At 33.7% G+C, this 21,716-nt stretch overlaps 1 protein-coding gene and 1 pseudogene across 2 annotated transcripts; one reads left to right on the top strand and one right to left on the bottom strand.

Moving 5' to 3' along the window:
- Positions 1 to 10,895: 10,895 nt before the first annotated feature.
- LOC133320056 (uncharacterized) lies at positions 10,896 to 14,678 on the bottom strand. Of its 2 annotated transcripts, XM_061526762.1 has the most exons (3): positions 14,193 to 14,678; positions 12,516 to 12,958; positions 10,896 to 11,271 (listed from the first exon to the last, which is right to left on the bottom strand). In XM_061526762.1, the coding sequence occupies exons 1-2, from the start codon at positions 14,538 to 14,540 to the stop codon at positions 12,533 to 12,535; spliced, it is 774 nt and encodes a 257-aa protein (XP_061382746.1). In that variant the 5' UTR covers positions 14,541 to 14,678; the 3' UTR covers positions 10,896 to 11,271; positions 12,516 to 12,532. The 2 variants fall into 2 exon arrangements, with proteins under 2 accessions (XP_061382746.1, XP_061382745.1); XM_061526761.1 differs by having other exon boundaries at positions 10,896 to 12,958.
- Positions 11,278 to 13,881, top strand: LOC133320055 (uncharacterized; annotated as a pseudogene).
- Positions 14,679 to 21,716: the final 7,038 nt, after the last annotated feature.

The following is a 21,716-nucleotide window of genomic DNA, read 5'->3' as shown; positions in this document are numbered from 1 at the left end:
CAAGTCGAGAAGTCTCCCCGTGATCACGGGTGCTGCAAAGTAGCCGAAACGTCGCGTTGGGAGTAGGTATGTAGTTAATATAATAAAAAAAGCATAGTAAATCTGAAAATATTAGTTTTATTTGAATGAATACTCGTGAAAGTCTTAGATTTTATAACTTTTTATTTACCTTAAATGGGATGGAGCATTGTTGCGTTCAGTCTTCATCCGTTCAAATAAAAAAGTTTAATATTTTTTTTTATGTAAAGAATATTAAGGTTAAGTTGTTTAAATCCCTATATCCGTCGACGATGATTCCAAATAACATTATATAATAATAAAAGGATATACACGATATGATATAGTTAGAGTTATGAATTGAAATAAAATTTTTGTAGCCATATCAATTTATGATACATAAAAAAATATCTCAGCTAACTAACTAACTCTTCTTCTTCATCCTGGCAATTATCCCAGCATTAGCCAGGGTCTGCCTTCCTGCTTAAACTCCTCCACTTTGCACGATCTTTAGCATCCGCGGTGGTAAGTCCATTGGCTCTCATATCCTGTTTCACGGTGTCCAGCCATCGCTTTCTTGGGCGTCCTGGGGGTCTTGCTCCAGGGACCGACATATCAAGGCAAATTTTTCCGACGTAATTCTCAGGCCGGCGTGCAACGTGACCATACCATCTCAGGCGACTCTCTTGAAGCTTATCCGCTACGTCACGGACTCCAAGACTACCTCGGATAAATGTGTTACGTATACGGTCAGCTCGCGTTACGCCACACATCCACCTCAGCATCTTCATCTCCGTGACGTGAAGCTCCTGAGTGTGCCTGGACATTGTTGGCCAACATTCGCTTCCATATAAGAGAACCGGTCGGATTATGCTCTTGTATATTATTCCCTTGAGCTTGGTAGGTATTCTGCGATCGCAGACCACACCTGTGACCTCACGCCATTTCGCCCAAGCAGCGCTGATCCGGGCTTGGACATCGTGATCGATGCCTCCGGACTCATGCAGAATAGATCCAAGGTACCTGAACTTTTCCGACTTAACGGCTGGTTCAGGACCTATATGGATAGTGCAAGAGTCCGGGCTTCCGCAAGCCATGTACTCGGTCTTCGTCACATTTAGTTTAAGACCACCGTTCTCAAGCGTACCCTTCCAGAGGTTCACTCTTCGCTCTAGCGTCAACCTGCTCTCATCAATGAGCGCTATGTCATCGGCATACATCATCAGCCATGGAGGCTGTTCCTGGATGTTAGCCGAGACAGTGTCCAGCACTACATTGAACAAGAAGGGGCTAAGAGCCGAGCCTTGGTGAACCCCTACTGAGATCGGAAAGGGTTTTGTATCGCCAACAGCAGTCCTAACCATTGAAACGGAATCGCGGTACATGTCTCTAATGATGTCAATATAGGCCTCAGGGATGCCTTTGAATCGCAATGCCCACCAGATACATTGACGAGGAACGCAGTCAAAGGCCTTCTGCAGATCTAGGAATGCGACATGCAGAGCTCTCCTTTTTTCCCTGTATGCCTCCATCAGAGTTCTGATGGCAAAGATGGCGTCCAAGGTGCCCGATCCTGGCTGAAATCCATATTGACATTCCGAGACAGTACACTCTCGGCGGAGCCTGAGGTCGATCATACGCTCAAAGAGCTTCATGGTATGACTCATGATCTTAACGCCCCTATAACTACCACAATCTTGAACACTGCCCCTGCCTTTGTATATAGGGGTAATGTAACTATAACGCCACTGATGTGGCATAGTCCCAGTGTTCAAGACGCGGTTAAAAAGGTCCGTCAGTATGAGCACCCCAAGAGAGCCCAATGATTTCCACGCTTCGATCGGAATATCGTCAGGTCCCACCGCTTTCCGATTCTTCATGCGTCGAAGACAATTCCGAGTTTCGTCAGGTGTTATCGGGGCAATAAGTCCAAGATTAGGAGGTATTTCGGTTGGAAGACTGCACGGATGCTGAGTATTTAGCAACTCCTTGAAGTAGCATCTCCATCTCTCCTTCACAGAGGCATGATTACACAGCAACGTGCCTTGGGAATCTTTGACGCTAAGACATTTTGCGATATCCTGCGTCGCCTTATCCCGAGCTCGTGCCAATTTGTAAATGAGCTTCTGCCCCTCCGCAGTTTCAAGTGTATCATATAATGGTGATAACCTATCACTGCGGGCTCTGGCAACAGCCCTTTTACTGGCACGTTTCGCTGCTATGTACTCTAGTCTGTCTTCAGGAGAGTTTGATTGCTGCCACTTCTTAAAGGCAGTCTTCTTTTCACGAATCACCTCCTGCACTTCGTCATTCCACCACCATGTCTCCTTGTCAATGACCCGTCCTCCCTTAGAAAGGCCTAGAACTCGTTTACCTGCTGTGATAATTGCTGACTGGGCTCGATCCCAAACTTCCTGAGCAGTTTCGGTATTAGTCGACAGATTTTGACTCTCAACCTCTGCCCGAAAGCTGGTCTGCATCGTTCCATTCAGCAACCACCACCTGATGCGAGGCTTACGTTTCTCGGCCACTTTCTTTTTCGGGGTAACGACATAGTCCATGACAAGAAGTCGATGTTGGGCCGTCAGGCTTTCACCAGGAATGACTTTACAGTTAGTCACCTTGCTGATATGACACCGTCTGATCAGCAGATAATCTATTTGGGTTGAGTGGGACCCGCTCTTATACGTGATAAGGTGCTGTGGAGTCTTTTGGAAGAACGTGTTCACGACGGCTAAGTCAGACGCAATACAGGTTCTGAGAATATTTTCTCCCTCTGCATTGCGGCGACCATAACCAAAACCACCGTGTACACGGTCAAACGTTTCCGCAGCCCTACCTACGTGGCCATTTAAGTCCCCCCCAACTATGATTACTTCAGCAGCTGGTATAGCACGTAGAACCTCTTCAAATTGCTCCCAGAATGACTCTTTTTCGGACCCGCTACATCCAGCCTGAGGAGTATAAGCACTGATCAAGTTAGTAATCACTCCCTCGACCAGTACCCGCACCCGCATCAGGCGGTCGCAGCGACGATCAACTTCAAGAAGACCATTCCGAAGCTCCTCAGATAGCACTACCGCTACACCAGCTTTACCTGAAGGCGACCCAGTGTATATCAGCCGGTAACCCTGTCCGATGTTCCGAGACTTATTGCCCTTCCAGCGAGTTTCCTGGAGGAACGCACACTGGACCCGACGTCTCATGAGTACATCTGCGAGTTCTCTGCATCGTCCAGTTAGAGAGCCAATATTCCACGTTGCAAAGCGGAGTTTCCTTTGGGGTACTAACGTCTTTAGCCGTGCCCGTACTTGACACGGTAGCCCTTGCCCACTTATCGCAGGTGTAGGGCGATGTGCCTGCGCGTCGTTTATCGGCGACGCCCTAGCCGTACCCAGTCCATAAACTTTTGCAACCATAAGAGTGGCGGGAGTGGTTTTAACGGAGCGACTGCCGTCTGACCTCCAAAACCCCGTTTTACGGGTAAAACCAGGAAAGGAAAAGATAGAGAATGGGGGAAAGAGGTTAGGAAGGGGAATGAGGGGGGGGTACAGGACACCACCTTCATGGAATGAGGATAGAGGTATGAAAGTGGAGGCTCGAGGATCCGGGGTCGCGTACCCGTATGCCCAAGGCTAAATATCGGAAAAATACTTAGTAGGACACCCTCTGGATTAAGCTAACTAACTATTCACCATTATTATTTAAGAATTGTATATACATATGCGTATTGAGTTATTATCTTTTTGTGTTTTGTATGATTTGTATTTTTCTAACAATTTACTAACTAGGAATCTATGTCATTTTAAACTCCTCGCTGATTTTGAGAGTCATCAGTTGGAATTTTAAAAATCTCTTACAGTTGTGATTAGAATTTTTGTTATCCGCACAATTTATATTTGCTAGGAATTCTAGTAATCCAAATTTTTTTGTGTCGGCGGAATCGAGCCGGTAAATACATGAGTGGCACAAGGATTATAATTTTATTGGCATTTTATATAATTCACAAATCGTTAAATAATTTGAAAATTGTCTATAAATAATTTAATGTCCATCAAAAAGCTCGCGTGAGGCAGAAAGCTGTTGGACGGGCCAAGGAAATTTGAGCCCATAACAGCATCCATTCGATTCGTATTAACGCTCAAGTAATGTAACAAATAAAGGAGGTCGATGGCCCTGAAGGCACGAAAAGCAAAACCGAGCAGCACAAAAGAAATAGTTAATATTAGAGCTCGGTTCTTCACGAGTGTCATTAGGAGCGGCACAAAGCTTCGGAGTCATTCCACGCTCCTATTTGTCAGCGGCAAAAAGTGCCTTGTCCACAATAATTACGGGACGTTGGTGTGCTCGCTCATAATTCGTCATGTTCTGGTCGGCCGCGCGTTTCCGTCTCCGTCCATAATTCGATATTTCCCGCGTTCGAGACCGAACTCGAAACAATGATTTAGTTTTCCAAAAAAAAAAAAATTTTTTTCTTGTTTCTCAATTTTTATTAACAAGTTAATAAACGGTAACAAAGCGAACTTTGTACGTCAGTGTCGATACTTTCATTAAATCAAATGGGTAGATATAAACGGCACTGGTTTGTGGCGAACGTTCTACCAGTTGATGATACAGTGCAATTCTCGCAGTTACTTTATGTCTGCAGGCTAAGATTACTAAATAACCGGGATTCAATACAATGTGTAATTATTGGTGCGCATTTCCATTTGACATTTCAAACTTACAACTTTCTGGTTCTATTGAAGTGATTATGACGATATAAAAACTCTTTAATACGGTTCATTAAGTAACTATGTTTTTAAATACAGTTTATAAAAATGTTAATCTCTAGATATAAAAATAGATTTATTTATTTTTACTATTACGTGATGGTTGACTGAGAAGGTCTTGACGGTGCAAATGAGAACAGCCTTTCTTTCTTGTGCTGTCAGTAGAACAAATCGGTCCGTTTTGATCCAGTACCAGTGGAAAATGAGTTCACTAACCTCAACTACTCACGTACTACACAATTGTCTCAGTTCTTATATTTCAATATAGTTGACAATTACTTAGTGTTGCCAATGCCACCATTTATAAATTTTAATAACTATAATAATTTTAATTGCCATATAATCAAATGTTTCGCAAATTTGAGTTATGTGAATTTAAAAATAATCAATATATATTACAGTGTTAAAAAAATATATAATTAACACCTCCTAAATTACTAATGACCTGTGAATTTTTTTTTAAAATATGTGCCTTAGGTGTCATATCAAACAATGAGTGCGAATAATTGAGATTAAGAGTTAACCTCTGAGAAGTAGAATTTTTACGAGACCGTCTATAAGTTAGTATAACCTTTTTTGGGTTTTTCCGTTATTTTTAGTTCAAGTTTTCATCTCAAAACACTAACTGTACAATTTTTTTTGTTTTTAAACCTTTGTGTATACTTTTATTGCCATATTTACGATACTGGTTATATTAAAATAAAACTTAAACTATTAAGATCATTCTATATTTTAAAAAATCTATTGAAGATTTTGAGTTTTTAAAAGTTCGCAGATGGGGCATATTCTACTTATATGGGACGACCCAATCGTATTTGATTATCGATTTTGTCTAATAGGAATTAACCAAACTATATTTTTCTTAGTTTTTATAATTAAAAAATTCATTCGATTAAGTAAAACGATATAGGGTTGTATATTTTTAATTAATTTGAGTTTTTTGATAATAAAGTGTCAATTTTTTTCTGTTATCATCATATGAGATTAATAATACAAAATACACAGATAACGCATTGATTTCTTTAAAAAAAAACATTTCTATAAATACATTATTGTTAGTTGTTATACAGCCAAGTTAGCATACAGATGTTAACAAGTTCAACGCTCAGTGGTAAACCCAGTCATAATCTCTTCAACTCACCAACCTTGTATAGAAGTAGTTTCTGTCCGTAGCTTTTTACGCAAAGTACTAGTTAAATAACTCTACATTCAAAAAATTCAAACCGCTACATCTTATTGATATTAGTAACGAATATATATCTTTTCTTCATAATTTTTCTTAAATGTTTATATTATTATAAAATTGTCTATGAAATTATAAACTTTCCGAGGTACAATAGCAAGAATAATATTGAAAAAATACATTGTTAGGTTAATAGAACAAAGTAATTTATGTCATTAAATTATAATTGAAGTAGTCGTGTTACATTTTATAAAAAATTGATTCCGGCATACAGTCTTCGTGTATAAAATAAGTAGGTTTAAGAATCTACAAATTAATAGATGTCAAAATAATTGACAGCTTCATTTTTACGACAACATTATTTAGGTATATAAAGTGTCATAACATATAAAGAAAGGAGGTTAAAACATTTTTAAATATATGGAATCATCATTTAAATATCTTCGCCTTAAAAAGAAATTGTGTATTTTTTTTTATAAAATAGCATTTTTAAATGTGTGTATAAGATAACCTACTGTTCTAATTATCTTGAAGTGTTCAAACGAATATCGTTAATTTAAAGGAGTGCGTGTGAAAGTGAAAAATATGAGGGCCCCAATAGGGGTTGATAGTAAAGTGAATAAACCCGCAGAAAATCCATGCGGGCGCACGCGCTATGTTATTAATTTAAACAATTTTGGTTCATTGCACTTTGTTTGATATGATTGGTTATAATTTATAAACACAGATTTATTAGTCAGTTTTTTTATTATTATAAGAATAATTAGGATATCGTATTTTCATAAATAAAAGAGTGCGTTTAAATAAATGTATTTTTTTTGTACATAATTATATGACGGCTTTTGGATATAAAAGAATTAAGTGCTTATGAATGTATTCCATAACTGTCAATCAATGTGATGAATTACATATTGAAAAGTCCCATTAGTGTTAAAAATATTCTAATTATAGAAAAACCTTTTGTTTGTTTGATAAATTCACATCATTTTATACAAATCGCTAAACATCCGCTGATATAAAGATCTCTAACCGAGTTATATTTCACTTTCACAATTACATCTGAAACAATTTAAGTATACAGTTCCCGTTGGAGAACAACCGACCGAGAAGTCGTGGGCACAAACTAGTCTTAATATAATGCTATTGTATTTTTTTGTAAAAATTAAAAAAAATCATCCGTCCTTGATACAAAGCGTAGCCATAAATGTAGGAGTAAAAACGTTTATAAAATTTAAAAGTAACATTTGTATGGTTAACCGTTTGTAAAGCACAAAGAGGAATCAAAAATCCAAGATAACTTGACCCCGAGATAAAAAGATTCACTACAAACTCGTACGCATTTATGCAATTCTGGTATCGGAGCGGCTCAACTTTGAATGGTCGATCTATAGGCCAAAATAGACGAAGACGGACGATGCTATCTGCACGTGGAACGTGGTACAGGCTTTACAACTTGTTTAGTTGTAGTTGTGAAACGTGCAATACGAAATCTTCTGTTTATATGAATAGGGTGTTAAATGGTTTGTTATATAATAGAATGTTTCACTATTCCACGCGACTCAAGGGCTCGAAGAACCGGTTCTGTAGTAACCGGCGTAGGGCTTTACGCTGTCTTGTAGTTCCGAGCGCTTTTTAGAGTAGTTTATCGAGTGTTTTTTTTTTTGTCATTCACCGATCGGACATTGAATGGAAAGTTTGATGTTATAAATAAATATTTCAGTTTATAAATAGCAATGAGAGTCAAATACCAAAGAGGTTTTATATGATTAAATTTTATATTAAATATAAATTTATTATATTGTTTTCGAAAATTATCAAATAATATTAAGATATATGGATAATCACAGTCATTGTTATTTTTGATAAAGATTTGTAGAATTTTATAGTGCTTTAGATAATAGTACATAATATATAAAATGCCAAACATTAATTTGGATTTTACGTAATTTCGGAATTATCGATGCTATGTACTTCCCTAAGCGGAGTCGTTCTCAAACAAAGGAACTCCATAGAATCCGTCAAGTCACGTCGGATCACGCCCAACCTCCTAAATAAGAGCCGAAAACTAATCAGAAACGTCCAGAACTAATTAAAAATGTGGATACCATCAGATTCCTCGACTCTCATGGTTTTCGTTTAAAAAAAAGTCGTGTATTTAAAATTTATTTGTATACTTATATACATGCGAACAGATATTAATGCAATGTCATAGAAGACTAGAATAATTGAACAATATTCATAATTTATATAAAACCGATTTCGAGTTTTTAATTAAATACGTTTGCTCTTCGATTAAACTTAATCGATTTAATTTTAATTTAATTTTAATTCAGCTCTGATAGGTTTCCAGACGATAACTGATATGTCATTCATTTATCGAATTGAATGACAGGGCAGCGCCCGTATTGGTAGTTATAATAATTAATAGAAGACATGCAATGAGGAGGGTGCGTTTTCAATATATACCTACCTCATAGGTAACGATTATTTAAACTATCCTATACAGCTAAGACTTTCTAGAATAAAGAATTTTCTGTTGTATCGATGAAAAAACGTACAGTAGTTCGGATACTTGTAGTAAAATAAAGCCTCGTGGCATCTATAATTAATATTAATGATAATTATTTTAATTGTAATAGTTGCATTTGAATTTATAATAAGAATGTATTGATTAATTTATTCATACATTTTTTATTGTTGTAAAACGTATTTTATAAATATCTACAGAATCTTGAATACTGTTGGATGAATAAAAAAAGTATAGGAATTGGTTGAAATTATGATTTCCAATAGGGAGTACCAACAAATGCTATATTTAAAACGTAAACAAATTCTTTATTAGGTACGGTTTTACTTTAATTATTAATGTTAACAATACTAAGGTGAGGTGCATTTTGATATGTCCCGACTCACTGATGTGGTTTGATAGAATAAGGATAGATTGTAAGTTTTATCCAGGAAAAAGATAATGTTTCCGTGAGAAAGATTCTATGTAGATAATGTAACGTCTGAATAGTATTTTTTATACAATAAGTAATTATATGATAATCATGAGCGTTTAACAACGACAATACTAACGATTTTTTTTCTTGTAATGTTTAACGTTACAGTGTATATACTCAGATCAAATAAGCTAGACCCACGGTTTCAAACGAAGCGAGTTATTTTTTTTTTTTTAACTTAGCGTCTGTATGTAAAAACAGTTAAGTTGTTGATTAATGTATTTTTATCGATTTAATATTATAATAGATATTTATGTGAAAACAAAGTTGAGAATAACTTGAATTGACAGCTCTTATTCAAATAATTACGACGTTTAGAGATAAATTTGAGATGACTCGCCGTACTTGTTATAATAAACTATTGATAATTAAGCCTCGGTTCCTTTTGAAAACTTATCATGCCAATATTAAACCTTTTTATAAGGATGTTTAATTTTGATATACTTGATATATAATAATATTAATAATTCCGAAGGTTGTTTCTAAGAGTAATAACGTAATATATTTAAACAGACTTCACAAATTCTACCGGCATCCGGCGAATGTCTTCTCAGAATTGAAGTACAAAATGTTTAGGATGCCATCACGCGGCCATATTTTTTTTTGTGAACCGTCATACTTCTACGAGACAAGGATATGAAAATAGAACTCGATATGATTTTTGATAAATAAAAAAATATATTAAAGATAATCAACATAATTCGGCTACATTCGGTTATAGCTTTGGGTTCGTCACGGCAGGCGATCAATTCGACAAGCTTACGAGTTTTGAAACTTGAAAAACAGAACTAAGAAGTGTCCGTCAAACTGGCAAGCGTACTAGAATTACGATGGTAGGGGAGGGGGGACGGACGCGTCATTACCTGGACGTAATACTATAGAGTATAGTCTATTGTCCGTGAGATGAGAAAGTTAAGATGTTTATATAAATACAAAGAATGTTTAAGAATTTCATATTTGTATAATTTTTAAATAATATTCATTTTTATAACAGGTAAGTAGGTGTATAACATAGTAACTTTTAATTTCGTATTATACTTTAACATATCATACTATGGATATTTTAATCCATGTGTCATATTAATGGATCTTAATACGTAAAAACTACTTCCAAATAAATGACGTTAAGATGTAAATTATGGGATCTAACAGTTGTAACCTTTGAAAAATCGTCAGAACAAATCCTCAACATTGAGTCACGGGGAGCGTTGAACCTTGTCGGCCATCTTGCAACGTTTGTTCAGCCCTCGTCTTGACGCGAGGGTTGCTTTCATTCATCCCACTTAAAAGGAAATTAAAGTAAAAATTATAAAATAAAAAACTATTACTAAACTAGATTAAGTTAATTAATTCAATCTATAATTTATAGAAATTTATATAAATACCTTCTGATGGTTTAAAGATGAAATAAATTCAATGTCAAATCAATTTTGTTGAATAGTCAATTTTGTGTTCCATAGTGTAGTACGGAGTGTTTTGTGGTTGTACAATTTTATGGCTTTGTAAACTACAGTAATCATTGTAAAACGAAACAATATGGCCGCGGGGGCCGTGTGACGTCAATGATAATAAAACTTAAATTACAGCTACGAACAAATGAAATATATTCAAAGGATTTATGATTTACTCTACAATAATAATGTTATCATTTACAAAAAATAGCACTACTTTATGCCAAGTTGGATTTATTATTATGAATAATGTAATTCAAACATGACTTAGGTACTTGGGTACTAAATGTTACACAAAATAACATAACTTCAATGCTGTTGAATAAAAAAACAAAACATTTTATAATTTCTATGAAATTTTTATATTAAGCCTGATTTTATGTTAAACTTTAATACTTTATTTAGAAGTCATAAAATTCAGTCTTAAAGAGTATTTTTTTAAATCACATTACTTTAATACGTCTTTTGATGTTCAAATAAAAAAACGTAATAACTCATAATTGATTTACTTAAAGTATTTATTCAAACTATATTAGAAACCAATACATCTTTGTATTCAATCGTTGAATTTACGAGTGACATGAATGTGTGTGGTCTTCGAGTGTTAGGACGCATTTTCATTGGTCGATAAGGCTCGCATTCGGGGTGCGGGAGATTTCTGTAACGCATGCCATAGGGCCCGCAAAGAGTTTATCGTTTTCACTGGTCGTCAGAGCCCGCATACGGGGTGCGGGTGATTTCTATAACGCATGCGATAAGGCCCGCATGCGGGGAGCCATTTTCACTGGTCGTTAGAGCCCGCATTTGAAGTGCGAGAGAATTAGGTACCTACAGTTTGGCAGTCGGTTTTGAGATAAGCAGACGTACTCGCCATGGATCAACAATTATTGCTTTGTGGAGCAATTTTGACTGTTTGCGGTGTATTAAAAAAGAAATTAATAACTTCTTTGAAGAAAAAGAAAAAGAGATTTTGGATGCGAAATTTACTTAAAAGTAGAAAGATGCACGGTGCTTCTAATACGTTGTGTGCGAACTTGAATCCGGCATTGGAATGTGATGTAGAAGATCATGATAATTTTTTCAGAATACCTAAAAACTTATTTGACGATTTATTGAGAAAGGTAGAAAAAAGAATTGAAAAAAAAGACACATTATTTCGTGAGGCTCTTCCTGCAAGATTAAAACTTGAGGTCACCTTACGTTATTTAGCTACTGGAGATTCTTACAAAAGTTTATATTACTTATTTCGTGTGTCCCCTTCTATTATGAGCAGTTTTATACCAGAAGTGTGTGACGCTCTCTATGATGCACTGGCAGATTATATAAAAGTAAGTACATATAAATATAAAAATAGTAAATAATATTAAGATTATAAAGTAAATGTTTATTTAAATTTTGCAATATTCTTACAAATTTGTACGTTTCGAAGTTTTAATTACGTTACGTACGTACGTTAAGAAGTTTTAATTGAGCAGAATACACTTCCGGTCACCTAAAGCGTACCACCCTTTTTTATGGACACCAATTTATTGAACTATATTGAAATGCCGTTTTCGGAGTGTTATGGGCAGAAACAACAAATTAGGTTACAAAATATTGTTTTCAAATGTACGTTCTTAGAAATAGTTTTATTTGAAAGAAAGAAAGAAAGAAATTTTCTTCTCTTCTTTCGAAAAATCTTTCTTTCTTTCAAATAGTTTTATTTAAATTTTTTTCATTTTTTCATTTGATAACCAAAAATGTATCGTTTTTCTCCGATGTACGGATATTGTGTACAACCATCTCTAAATATTGACTAACAAAATATTTCTTTATTGTTATTAGTTTCAAATTTCAATGTCTGGTGGATTACAAAGTGGTTCGATTTTGGTGTCCGCGAGTGTAGTAATCATTTAATCAATATCAAATAATTAAATGAAATAAAAATGCCTTACCAGGCAAATAGATGTTGCATGATTATAAATAATATATAAAATTGCTTCATATGTTTGTGAAACTGATGTTGTTGAAATCGTCTTCATAGTTAGATAAATTAGACACAGATGCGGAACTTAAATATCCTGGATTTTCTGGATCATAGATATTGGACGTCGAGGTACCATAGGACAACAACGAAGATTTGGTTTGCTATCTCAATGCTTTTAATTGAATTTCCGATAAAGCCTTTTGAATATCTGTTTTTGCAATAATTGAAAACTCGCGTGGCAATGTACGTAAAGTCGAGGCTATATATCTCCCAAAAATGTCGAATTCATCTTCTTTATTTTGTAGTAACGATGTTGTATTTTTAGTAACATTCTCGGCAATTTTATTTATTTTGTCAATGGCTTCATGTACCTCGTCCTGTCTTTTATTTGATTTGCCCCTTTTCTTCGTTGCTAGTTTTGATGGCATAGTGAATGTAGATGAAGACGTTTCGGTTAGTTCTTGAACTCGATTTTCAATAATTTCATCCGCAGCATTTGAGTTTTCTTCTCTATCATTCTCTTCTAATACCGTATTATTATTTTCGAAGTCAACAGTATCAGTAGCTATTTCCGAATTTTCATCGATCTGTAAATAAAAAATATTCATGATTATATGTTCTTTTTTCAGGTCCCAAACACATAAAAATGGTTGGATATAAAAACTGGATTTCAGTTAAAAGGAATTTTCCTGGATGTATTGGGGCAATTGATGGTAAACATATAAACTTGCGAGCTCCAGCCTGTAGTGGATCTGAGTTCTATAATTATAAAAAAACTTTTAGCATTGTTTTACTAGCTTGTGTCGATGATGATTATTCATTCACTTATATTGATATTGGAGCAAAGGGCAGATATTCTGACGGCGGAGTTTTTAGTAATTGTTCTTTAAAACGAGCAATTGATGACGGTAGTCTGAATATTCCAGCAGAAAGTGTTATTGTTGCGGATGCTGCATTCCCGCTTCAAAATAATATAATGAAACCATACCCGGGAAATAATCTAACGACACGGCAAAAATTTTTTAATTACCGTCTTTCAAGGGCTCGGCGAATTGTAGAAAATGCGTTCGGTATATTGGCAAGCCGATTTCGAATTTTTGAAAAACCAATAGCCAACAACGTCAAGAATACCATAAAAATAACAAGGACATCTTGCGCGCTTCATAATTGGCTAAGAAAAAATGATTCTAATTATCTTGAACCTGGACTTGCGGATTATGAAGATATCTCTACTGGTATAACAATTAATGGCTCCTGGAGACAAGTACCTCTTCGAAACTTCGAGAACATGGGAGAAGATAATACCTTAACTGAAAATGGGACAACAATTCGGGATAGATTCGCTGATTATTTCAGTAGTGAAGGTGCAGTGCCGTGGCAAACAAGATTTATTCACTAACATTCCGGAACAATTTGAGGGTAGACTGCACTAGGGACAGCGCCGCGGCAGAACCCACTATGCCCCGCGGCACTTGTTTCTTTAATAATACACTTCTCATGAAAAAAGCGAAACATTTTTATTTAACTTATGATAATAAAACATGAAGTACCTATATAAAAAAAAATTATTTCAATTGGATCATCAATTCATTAACATTTTTAATTGAACACCTCATAGGTATCACTACTAACCTAAACACACATTTTTTCAGTAATCTTTAAAAAACAAACTCGCGAGGTGTTTTTTTTATGAGAAGTGTATTAGAAATTTTATATTAAATGTGATATTTTATATAATATTATATTTCTTAAAAATATATATTAAATAACCTACTTAATTAGGATTGTCTTTGGTAACATAAATAAAGTTTGTATACTTACATTTGAAAATGTCTTCTCTTTATTTTTAAAGGCTCTTAAAAATCCATCGGCAATTGAAAACCATGACACCTTCGGTTTATAAACAGAATCTCGGTCGCTCTCGGATCGAGTGCTCTTTTCAATTTTTTTTAATTCTTGATAGTACGATGACCTTAAATTTTTAATTTTTTTTGGTATATCTTTGTCTGAGATGCCACTAATGTTTAACTTTTCCGCAATTTGTTTGTACGCACTTTGTCTTGCGTCATGATTTTTATACAAAGCACTCGTTACGTTCCACAAACAATCGTAGTCTCGATAGATCTCTACGAGTTTTAGCATTTGTGAATCCGAAAACCGTTCAGTCATTTTGCTCCCACGCTGCGTAAATAAACAGCGTTAATAATATAAATAATGCGCGTAGTATTGATGACGTCTAATAAATGACTGAACGGAGGCGAGTCACCGCATGCTTTGTATCGACCGAGTTATCAACCAGTGGATTTCATTGGTTGTTAGCTCGCATGCGGGTACTCCCCGCAATCGGGCTAACTACCGACTTATCGACCAATGAAAATGCGCCTTTAGCGCGGTCAAATTCACAACCTAAAGTAATCATAACTTATGTGTCGTCACAAGAAATTTAAGACCATCTTTGTTATATTCGTTGTTATAATTATGAAATAATTATTAGCTCTCAAATAGCAACATCACCTGACTGAAGCTATTACTCCCAAGCTCTGAAACCGCAGTGTCAACAGTAAACGAAGCCAAGCGTCCAGCCAGCCGTAACTCTAGAACTTGCTCAGAGGGATTCCATATTATCCTACCGGTTTTATGAGCTTTGTGGTTTCAGTCTTACGCAATTATATTCGCATAATTGATACGTAAATAAAATTCTATATAAAATATTCATTCGATTGAAAGAGGGATTCAATTACCGGAGAAAATGCGAATGTTTGAAAGAACGTACATGTCTTTCACAGTAAGTGATACATAGAGGAATTTACATATCAGAATACTCATAGTTCCAAGTTAATGGACATATAGATTGATTTTATATGGAGTTGAATGACTAGCTACTATAAGATCGTCAATAAAACAGTGTTATTCTGGATTAAGACGTCTGTCAAGTTTTTTATTAGTACGCTTTCACCAATATACAACTTAAAAAAAATTAAGATTAAGTATTTCTTATTTATTTATAACCATTCTACTCAATTTGCACAAATATTTTATTTAATAATTCTCAGTATTAAATTAAACTTCTGACATATCAGTAATGACTATACAACAGTTCAATGTATTTTTTTATATAATAAACCAAAGGTCTCAGCCATGCAGGATGTTATTGTTAAATTATGCCATTCCATTTATTTGATGCTATCTGTTATACATGTTTTATGTAAAACTATCACGTTTTAGCATACATAATTAAAATATTTCATGTAATGTTTATGTCAATTAAACTTAATTTTTCTTTTCTTAAATTTTAACTGTCAAAAAATATTATTTTGATATAAAAGTATATTTCAAGTTACCAGGTTAAGGTAATAATAATCTTTGAAAGTGAAAAAAAAAAGTTTTTATAAAGAAAATCGTAAAATTAAAAAAGCAGTTTTGAGAATTATCACATGCCAATTATGACTTCACATTTGTCTTTGCGTTTCGTTATTTGATTCAAAAAGCTTGTCACACGACTGGAATTTTTAAAATTGTCATATAATATTTGAAGCACAAACTTTGGAGCTCAACCACAATAATTTAAGGGACAAATTGTTTTATTTCATTGTACTTAGATCAAGTGATATGAACGGTCGCCGGGTCAAAGTTTTTAATATGTTCGTGGTGACTTTGTTCAGGGTTTAAAAACCGAAATAAAAGTTTAAAGCTCATTCAAGAACTAAAAAGAATTATCAGTTTAATTTTAAAGACTACAAAATCCTGCTTCAATGCAATCTCAGAAGTTTCTTTCATATACTCCAAACCATGTCTTGCGTTTTAGCGTGTTTAAAACTGTTGTCTATAGAATCTCAAGTAAATGATACACAACATGCCATCAAAATTAAATAGACTATTATAATTAATAATTACAAATTTGTTATAATAAATTTTCTAGCATCCGGTCTCGACATATCAACCATATAATATTGGTACTTTTAATCAACGTTAAATAGACAAAATATGTTTAAAATGGCTTTAAATATTATGGAGGATTTATAATTTTTTTTATTTATAGTGTTTCTTCACAGCACTGGAATCCTGTAATATTTTGCCAAGGTTTTTATTTGTTGGACGAATTATTTATTATCTTGAGTACTGTGTGGAAATTGTCATTTATAAAACGCAATTCTACCTGATGGCTGTCATTTAATTTGACAATTACGTAACAGAACGAATAAAGCAACAGATTACAAAGAATCTTAGAGTAAGTGTCATTAATAGCGTTCCCACAAGTGTTTCCTTGGAACTGCTAATGATCAGGTGTGGGAACGGCCGCTTCCGCGTTGTCGCCTTATGTAGAGCACTTGATATTCTATTAAGTGTCTTGTATTTAGTTATCTGTAAGACTCGCTTGAAGGTCACAAAGGCCATTTAAATATTAATATCTGTGATTTTAATTAACATTTAAAATACCATTAAAACCTCTTTAGCGTGTCATTGAACTTTATGTTAGAATCGCATAATTATTTTTATAGGCATTCTCTATTAATTATCTGTAAATTGATATAAATGTAGAAAAATAAATATAAATGTCTAAAATAAATTGCTTTAATTTTAAAAAAAGGTTTCTTTGCAATTTTATTCACGCCAAGGTATTTCTTTTCATCCAATCTTTATTTTTTTTCTATAATTCTTAAACATTTCTACAAAATACTCATAGATAAAAAACATATTTTAAAAAAAAGTTTTGAAAGGTATGTTATAAATTTAATTGTATTGCTATATTCGTGTAACAACCGTTTCTAATACATATAAATATTTGTAATATCGTTATTATTATTTAATATTCCGTGCCGTGGTTACAATCGAGGTGTGTATCGTAAATCTTTATAAATAGGAAAAATTATTCAGAGGCCAACAGCCAACACTAGTAGTTAAAACTCGTTAACTTGTTACATTTATTTTATTAATGGCGTCGCTTGTCGGCGGTTGCCACTTTAATGTTGCAATTGCATTAGAATATTTTTATGTAACATTACGGTTTATGAGTTTTATCTGTTTATGAGACTTTCATTTATGGTATGACTAATTTTATGGCCAAGTACAGTCCATAGATCACCAAAAATGTTCATTGTATAAAAACAAACATTTATATTCGATTTTAAACTTATTATGGACAGAAAACATTCATTTAAAAAAAAAATTCAACATATTTTAAGTCATCACTTGATATTTTTATTAAAAGCGTTAGTAGTACGCAGCAAGCCATTGAGCGAGTGATGCGTCCTTAAATAGCCGGTCAATGAACCCCTGGCCTTGCCCTTCAGAACTCACTCATACTTCAATCGTGAGCCACATCACAGATTTATTACTTTATAAATGACATGATTCCTTTTGAAGTTATGTTTCTCATCGAAATGTGCTTTTAAAATTATAAATTCACGTAATAATACATTGTTACTTATTATATAATAATATTCTTTCATTGAAAAGTATTTGAATGGGGTTTTATATATATGTTTGTTTAATTAAATAATTTAATTAGCATATAGAAGTTTCAGTTTTAAAATATATAAATTTAAATATCATTGCCAGAAATGTAGTGATATTTTACGTGATAATAGGTATTATACATAATAGAATTGTAGGTAATTTTCTGTTATGTTGGCTATACGATGGGTTTTCCCAACTGAACGTTTTCAACGGGTCAAGTATTAATATATATAACATAGAATAACTTGAAAAAACATACGTTGCCTTAACACTGTGCGTAGCTGATGAATTATTAGTACACATAAAAATATGTTCTGATTTACGATACGGTATTACATAATTTAAATCGATGTCAATCTCGAAAAGATACCACGTACGATGACTAGCTCAAACTGGTATGAGGTAGAGGTGAACTTGACTCAAATACATATTTGATACGAATGTTGATTAAGTTTTCTTCTAGGGCTGGCGTTGCTAGTTTTTGCCGTTCATTATACGGGTTGCTTAATGTTCCATCATGCTGTTGCCAATGACAGTTGGCTGGGAGTGAAATGATTGAAAATTTCCTTCTGAGAAACGTGAAATCAGAGGAGGGTGAGCGGCGCCGAGCCGACGGCGTTGCATTCCTCCTAACCACAGCCCTGTGTTTAGAGTACGGTCGCCATCACTAATAATAATAATTCCGTTCAACATTTTTCACAATCAATATTCTTAATGTTCTAATTAAAATTACTTATGACATCGTCGTTTTATATTTTTAGTTCATTAGTTATTTTGACTTTCTAAAACAAAAATTACATTTTTATGACTATGTTCCAGCTTTTACGTGAAATGACCATCTAAAATGTCTAATCACACATCAAATACTTATATCTACATGTCAAATATGACTTTTACAAAGATGGCAACACAAGCCACGTTATGTAGTAAAAAAAAAGCAAGAATCATTCAATTCTCTCACTTATAATTTATTATAAATTCCTGCAAAGTAACAATATATGGCTATCATAATACGAAGCTAATTCCTCCTCGTCACTTGGCTGCCTCGGGGATAAATTTTATTAATTTGCTGTAATATCAACTTTATACAATATTTGAACGTCCTATAATAAATACATTATGAAAATTTAACGTCTTTCGCAAATTATTATAATGACTTTCTTATATGTTCTTCATATTTTATTACTTAATGCTTGAAAATATATAATAAATTAAAAGAAAAGCATAAAATTAAAAATCTACTATAATTTATTATAGATTATGTGAAAACACAGATTCAGTAGGTATTTATATAAATCAAAGGTTTCTTTGGTAAATTAAAGATATTTTAAAGATAATTTCATTTACTCATTAATTTATAAAGACACAAACTTTAAATATAAAGCGAATCTAAAACGTAAATATCAACTATAAATCTATAAAAGTTGTTTTAAGAAAAATAATTTCATTTAAAAGTTAAAGAATTGAGAATGCTAACATGTAATAATATAACCAGTAGAATGAATAACGGAGGACAGGAAACGCAAGTAGCACGTCAGAGCAATTATCTGAGATACCACCATTAACGACACGCAGAACCTTCGCGGACACAACGTCTTTAATCAATACGCTTACTACGAGTAGCGCCGTCAACTGTGACACGAACAGTTTCAAAGTTTGTCAAGATACCTCCCTTTTTTAAAAGTGTCTCAACTGTAATTTTCTTACAATTGTATGTATCAAAAGTTTCAATATTTCTTACACCGAAATATTCAAGAAATTTTATGAAGATTATTTCTCGTTTTGGGTGCACTCGATGGAGATGAAAATCTTGTGGGATTTAGATCCTGCTTTTGGTATTAACTCCACATCCTGGTCAATGAGGAATTAGGCATACCTTCTTCAAGCTTGAAGTTAGTATGTGATAAAATCAGCTGTTATTTTATGAGAACAAGTATACGCTCCAAATAATTAAAACAAAAGCACAGCCATATGATGTAATTTTATTCTTTATTACTTCAACGATAACTATTGTAGAATAATTTATATATATATATATATATATATATATATATATATATATATATATATATATATAATGCGTGGACCATTTATTCATTTCTACGTGGCTTTGAAATGTTTAATCGATCCGTTTAACTATTGAAGTAACATCGATTGGTAATTATTTATGTGAAACATAAAAAGTTAATTTAATCAAAGTAAATTGTACTTGCGAGTTAATGGAATCGACTTCTAGTAATGCTTTCTATTTTGCACTTGAATTAATCTTCGAATATTGTATCAATAAACGTAGATTTTAAATAAGGAACGGAAAGCTCTGTGTATTAACTAGAGCTCACGGTTCCTTGGGAATCCAACGTCCCCAAAGACCATGCCATCAAGATCAATAAGTATCACGAGCTCACTAGCGTACTCATTAAGAATAGGTTCGTTTTAAATTTGTACGCAGTAGAAATATCTCTACAACCAGATAAAAGACTTGGACCTGTCAAGGAATAACATCAGTTCATTTTTGGAAAGTGAGTCGAAGGCAGCCCTAGTTCGTTTCAAATTTGGTTAGGTCGAGGGAGTCCCAAGTCCCAGGCACTGTTGAAGCTCCTCTTCCTACAACGCGATGGACCTGGCACCCGCACGGTGAATCAGATATCGGAGATATCAGATTATTGCATTATCATTCACCTAATTAAGAATACCGGGAGAAGTTACTTACTTTAGGAATCCTAACTGGAGCTAAATTTTTAGTCAACTTAAGTCAACGTCTTCCTTCAGTATCTTATTAGCGACATCTCGTAGTATTCACCATGAACTTTTAAACAAAGTTTAATTCAACTTCAGTTAAAATTATAATTTAAAAAAATATTTACTTAAAATTAATAATTTACTGTAACAAAGCAGAATTGAATGTCTCTTACGATATTAGATCATTGAAATTCGCTAAGGCGATTGAAAGTCTTGCCAAAATAATGTGAATTTTAATCCTGAATGCACGCAAAATATAAGACTTTAAATTTAATTATCATGATATGTTGAGAGCTCATATATTTCTCGTCAATATAAGGATTTTGATGTACAACAAAAAAATAAAAGTTTTAATTAAAATACACGTACATACATCAAAAAAATTTAATGTTTAAGCATAATTTTGATCATTAAAATCTCAATGACACTTATTAAAGGGGCCGAATTTCTTCAATAGCTATCCTGCTATACCACATCGACGTTGGTCATAAATACATAGAACTGGTCACACAGAGGCAGTCTAAAAACTAAAGAATTTTAATGGAATTTTTTATTATTTTATGTCAATATCAAATATCAACAGCACCTTCACTCCAAGTGGAATATTTAACGGTTTTTCATGGATAAAAACTCACACGTTATAGTATTAACGTGGAAATTATTGAGAAACTTTTCGTGTATGCAGTGTGACGATAAAAATATATACTAAGGATATTCGTTTCGTATGATCTGTCATTATTAAATCTTTCAGTACCGTATCAGTGATGGGTCCTAGCGAGTATTTAGTTAGAGCTATTGTTAAAAATATAATTCTCTGTGTTATTTAAGATCTCGTGATAGAGTCGGTAATCGCTTTGAGTATCACCCTCGATGTTACAAGAGCACTTTAAACTAATTGAACCTCTGTAATTAGAGCAATTTCCCCTTATCATAGAACATCTAAAAAATGTTTTTGTACGGAATAACATTTCGTAATTCGTAATATATTCATATATATTATGACGTATCAAAATATAATATTTAATCCGATTTTGTTTTTATTGGATTATCTATACTTTCATAGTAATATGAAAGTATCTCTCTCCATCAGAGACGAAACCTCTCAGCATTCCATGGATTCACCGTGCGGGTGCCGGGTCCATCGCGTTG

The sequence above is a fragment of the Danaus plexippus genome (assembly GCF_018135715.1).
Source record: "Danaus plexippus chromosome 3 unlocalized genomic scaffold, MEX_DaPlex mxdp_25, whole genome shotgun sequence".
NCBI classification, from domain to species: Eukaryota; Metazoa; Arthropoda; class Insecta; order Lepidoptera; family Nymphalidae; genus Danaus; species Danaus plexippus.
This window is presented reverse-complemented; position numbering and strand designations above follow the sequence as displayed.

Bases quoted from the DNA above. Each gene is read 5' to 3' on its own strand.
- LOC133320056 (XM_061526761.1), bottom strand. From the start codon at position 14,540: ATGACTGAACGGTTTTCGGATTCACAAATGCTAAAACTCGTAGAGATC. The intron at 12,959-14,192 runs GTAAGTATACAA...TTTTATTTACAG, and splicing joins AAGAGAAGACATTTTCAAAT to ATCGATGAAAATTCGGAAAT.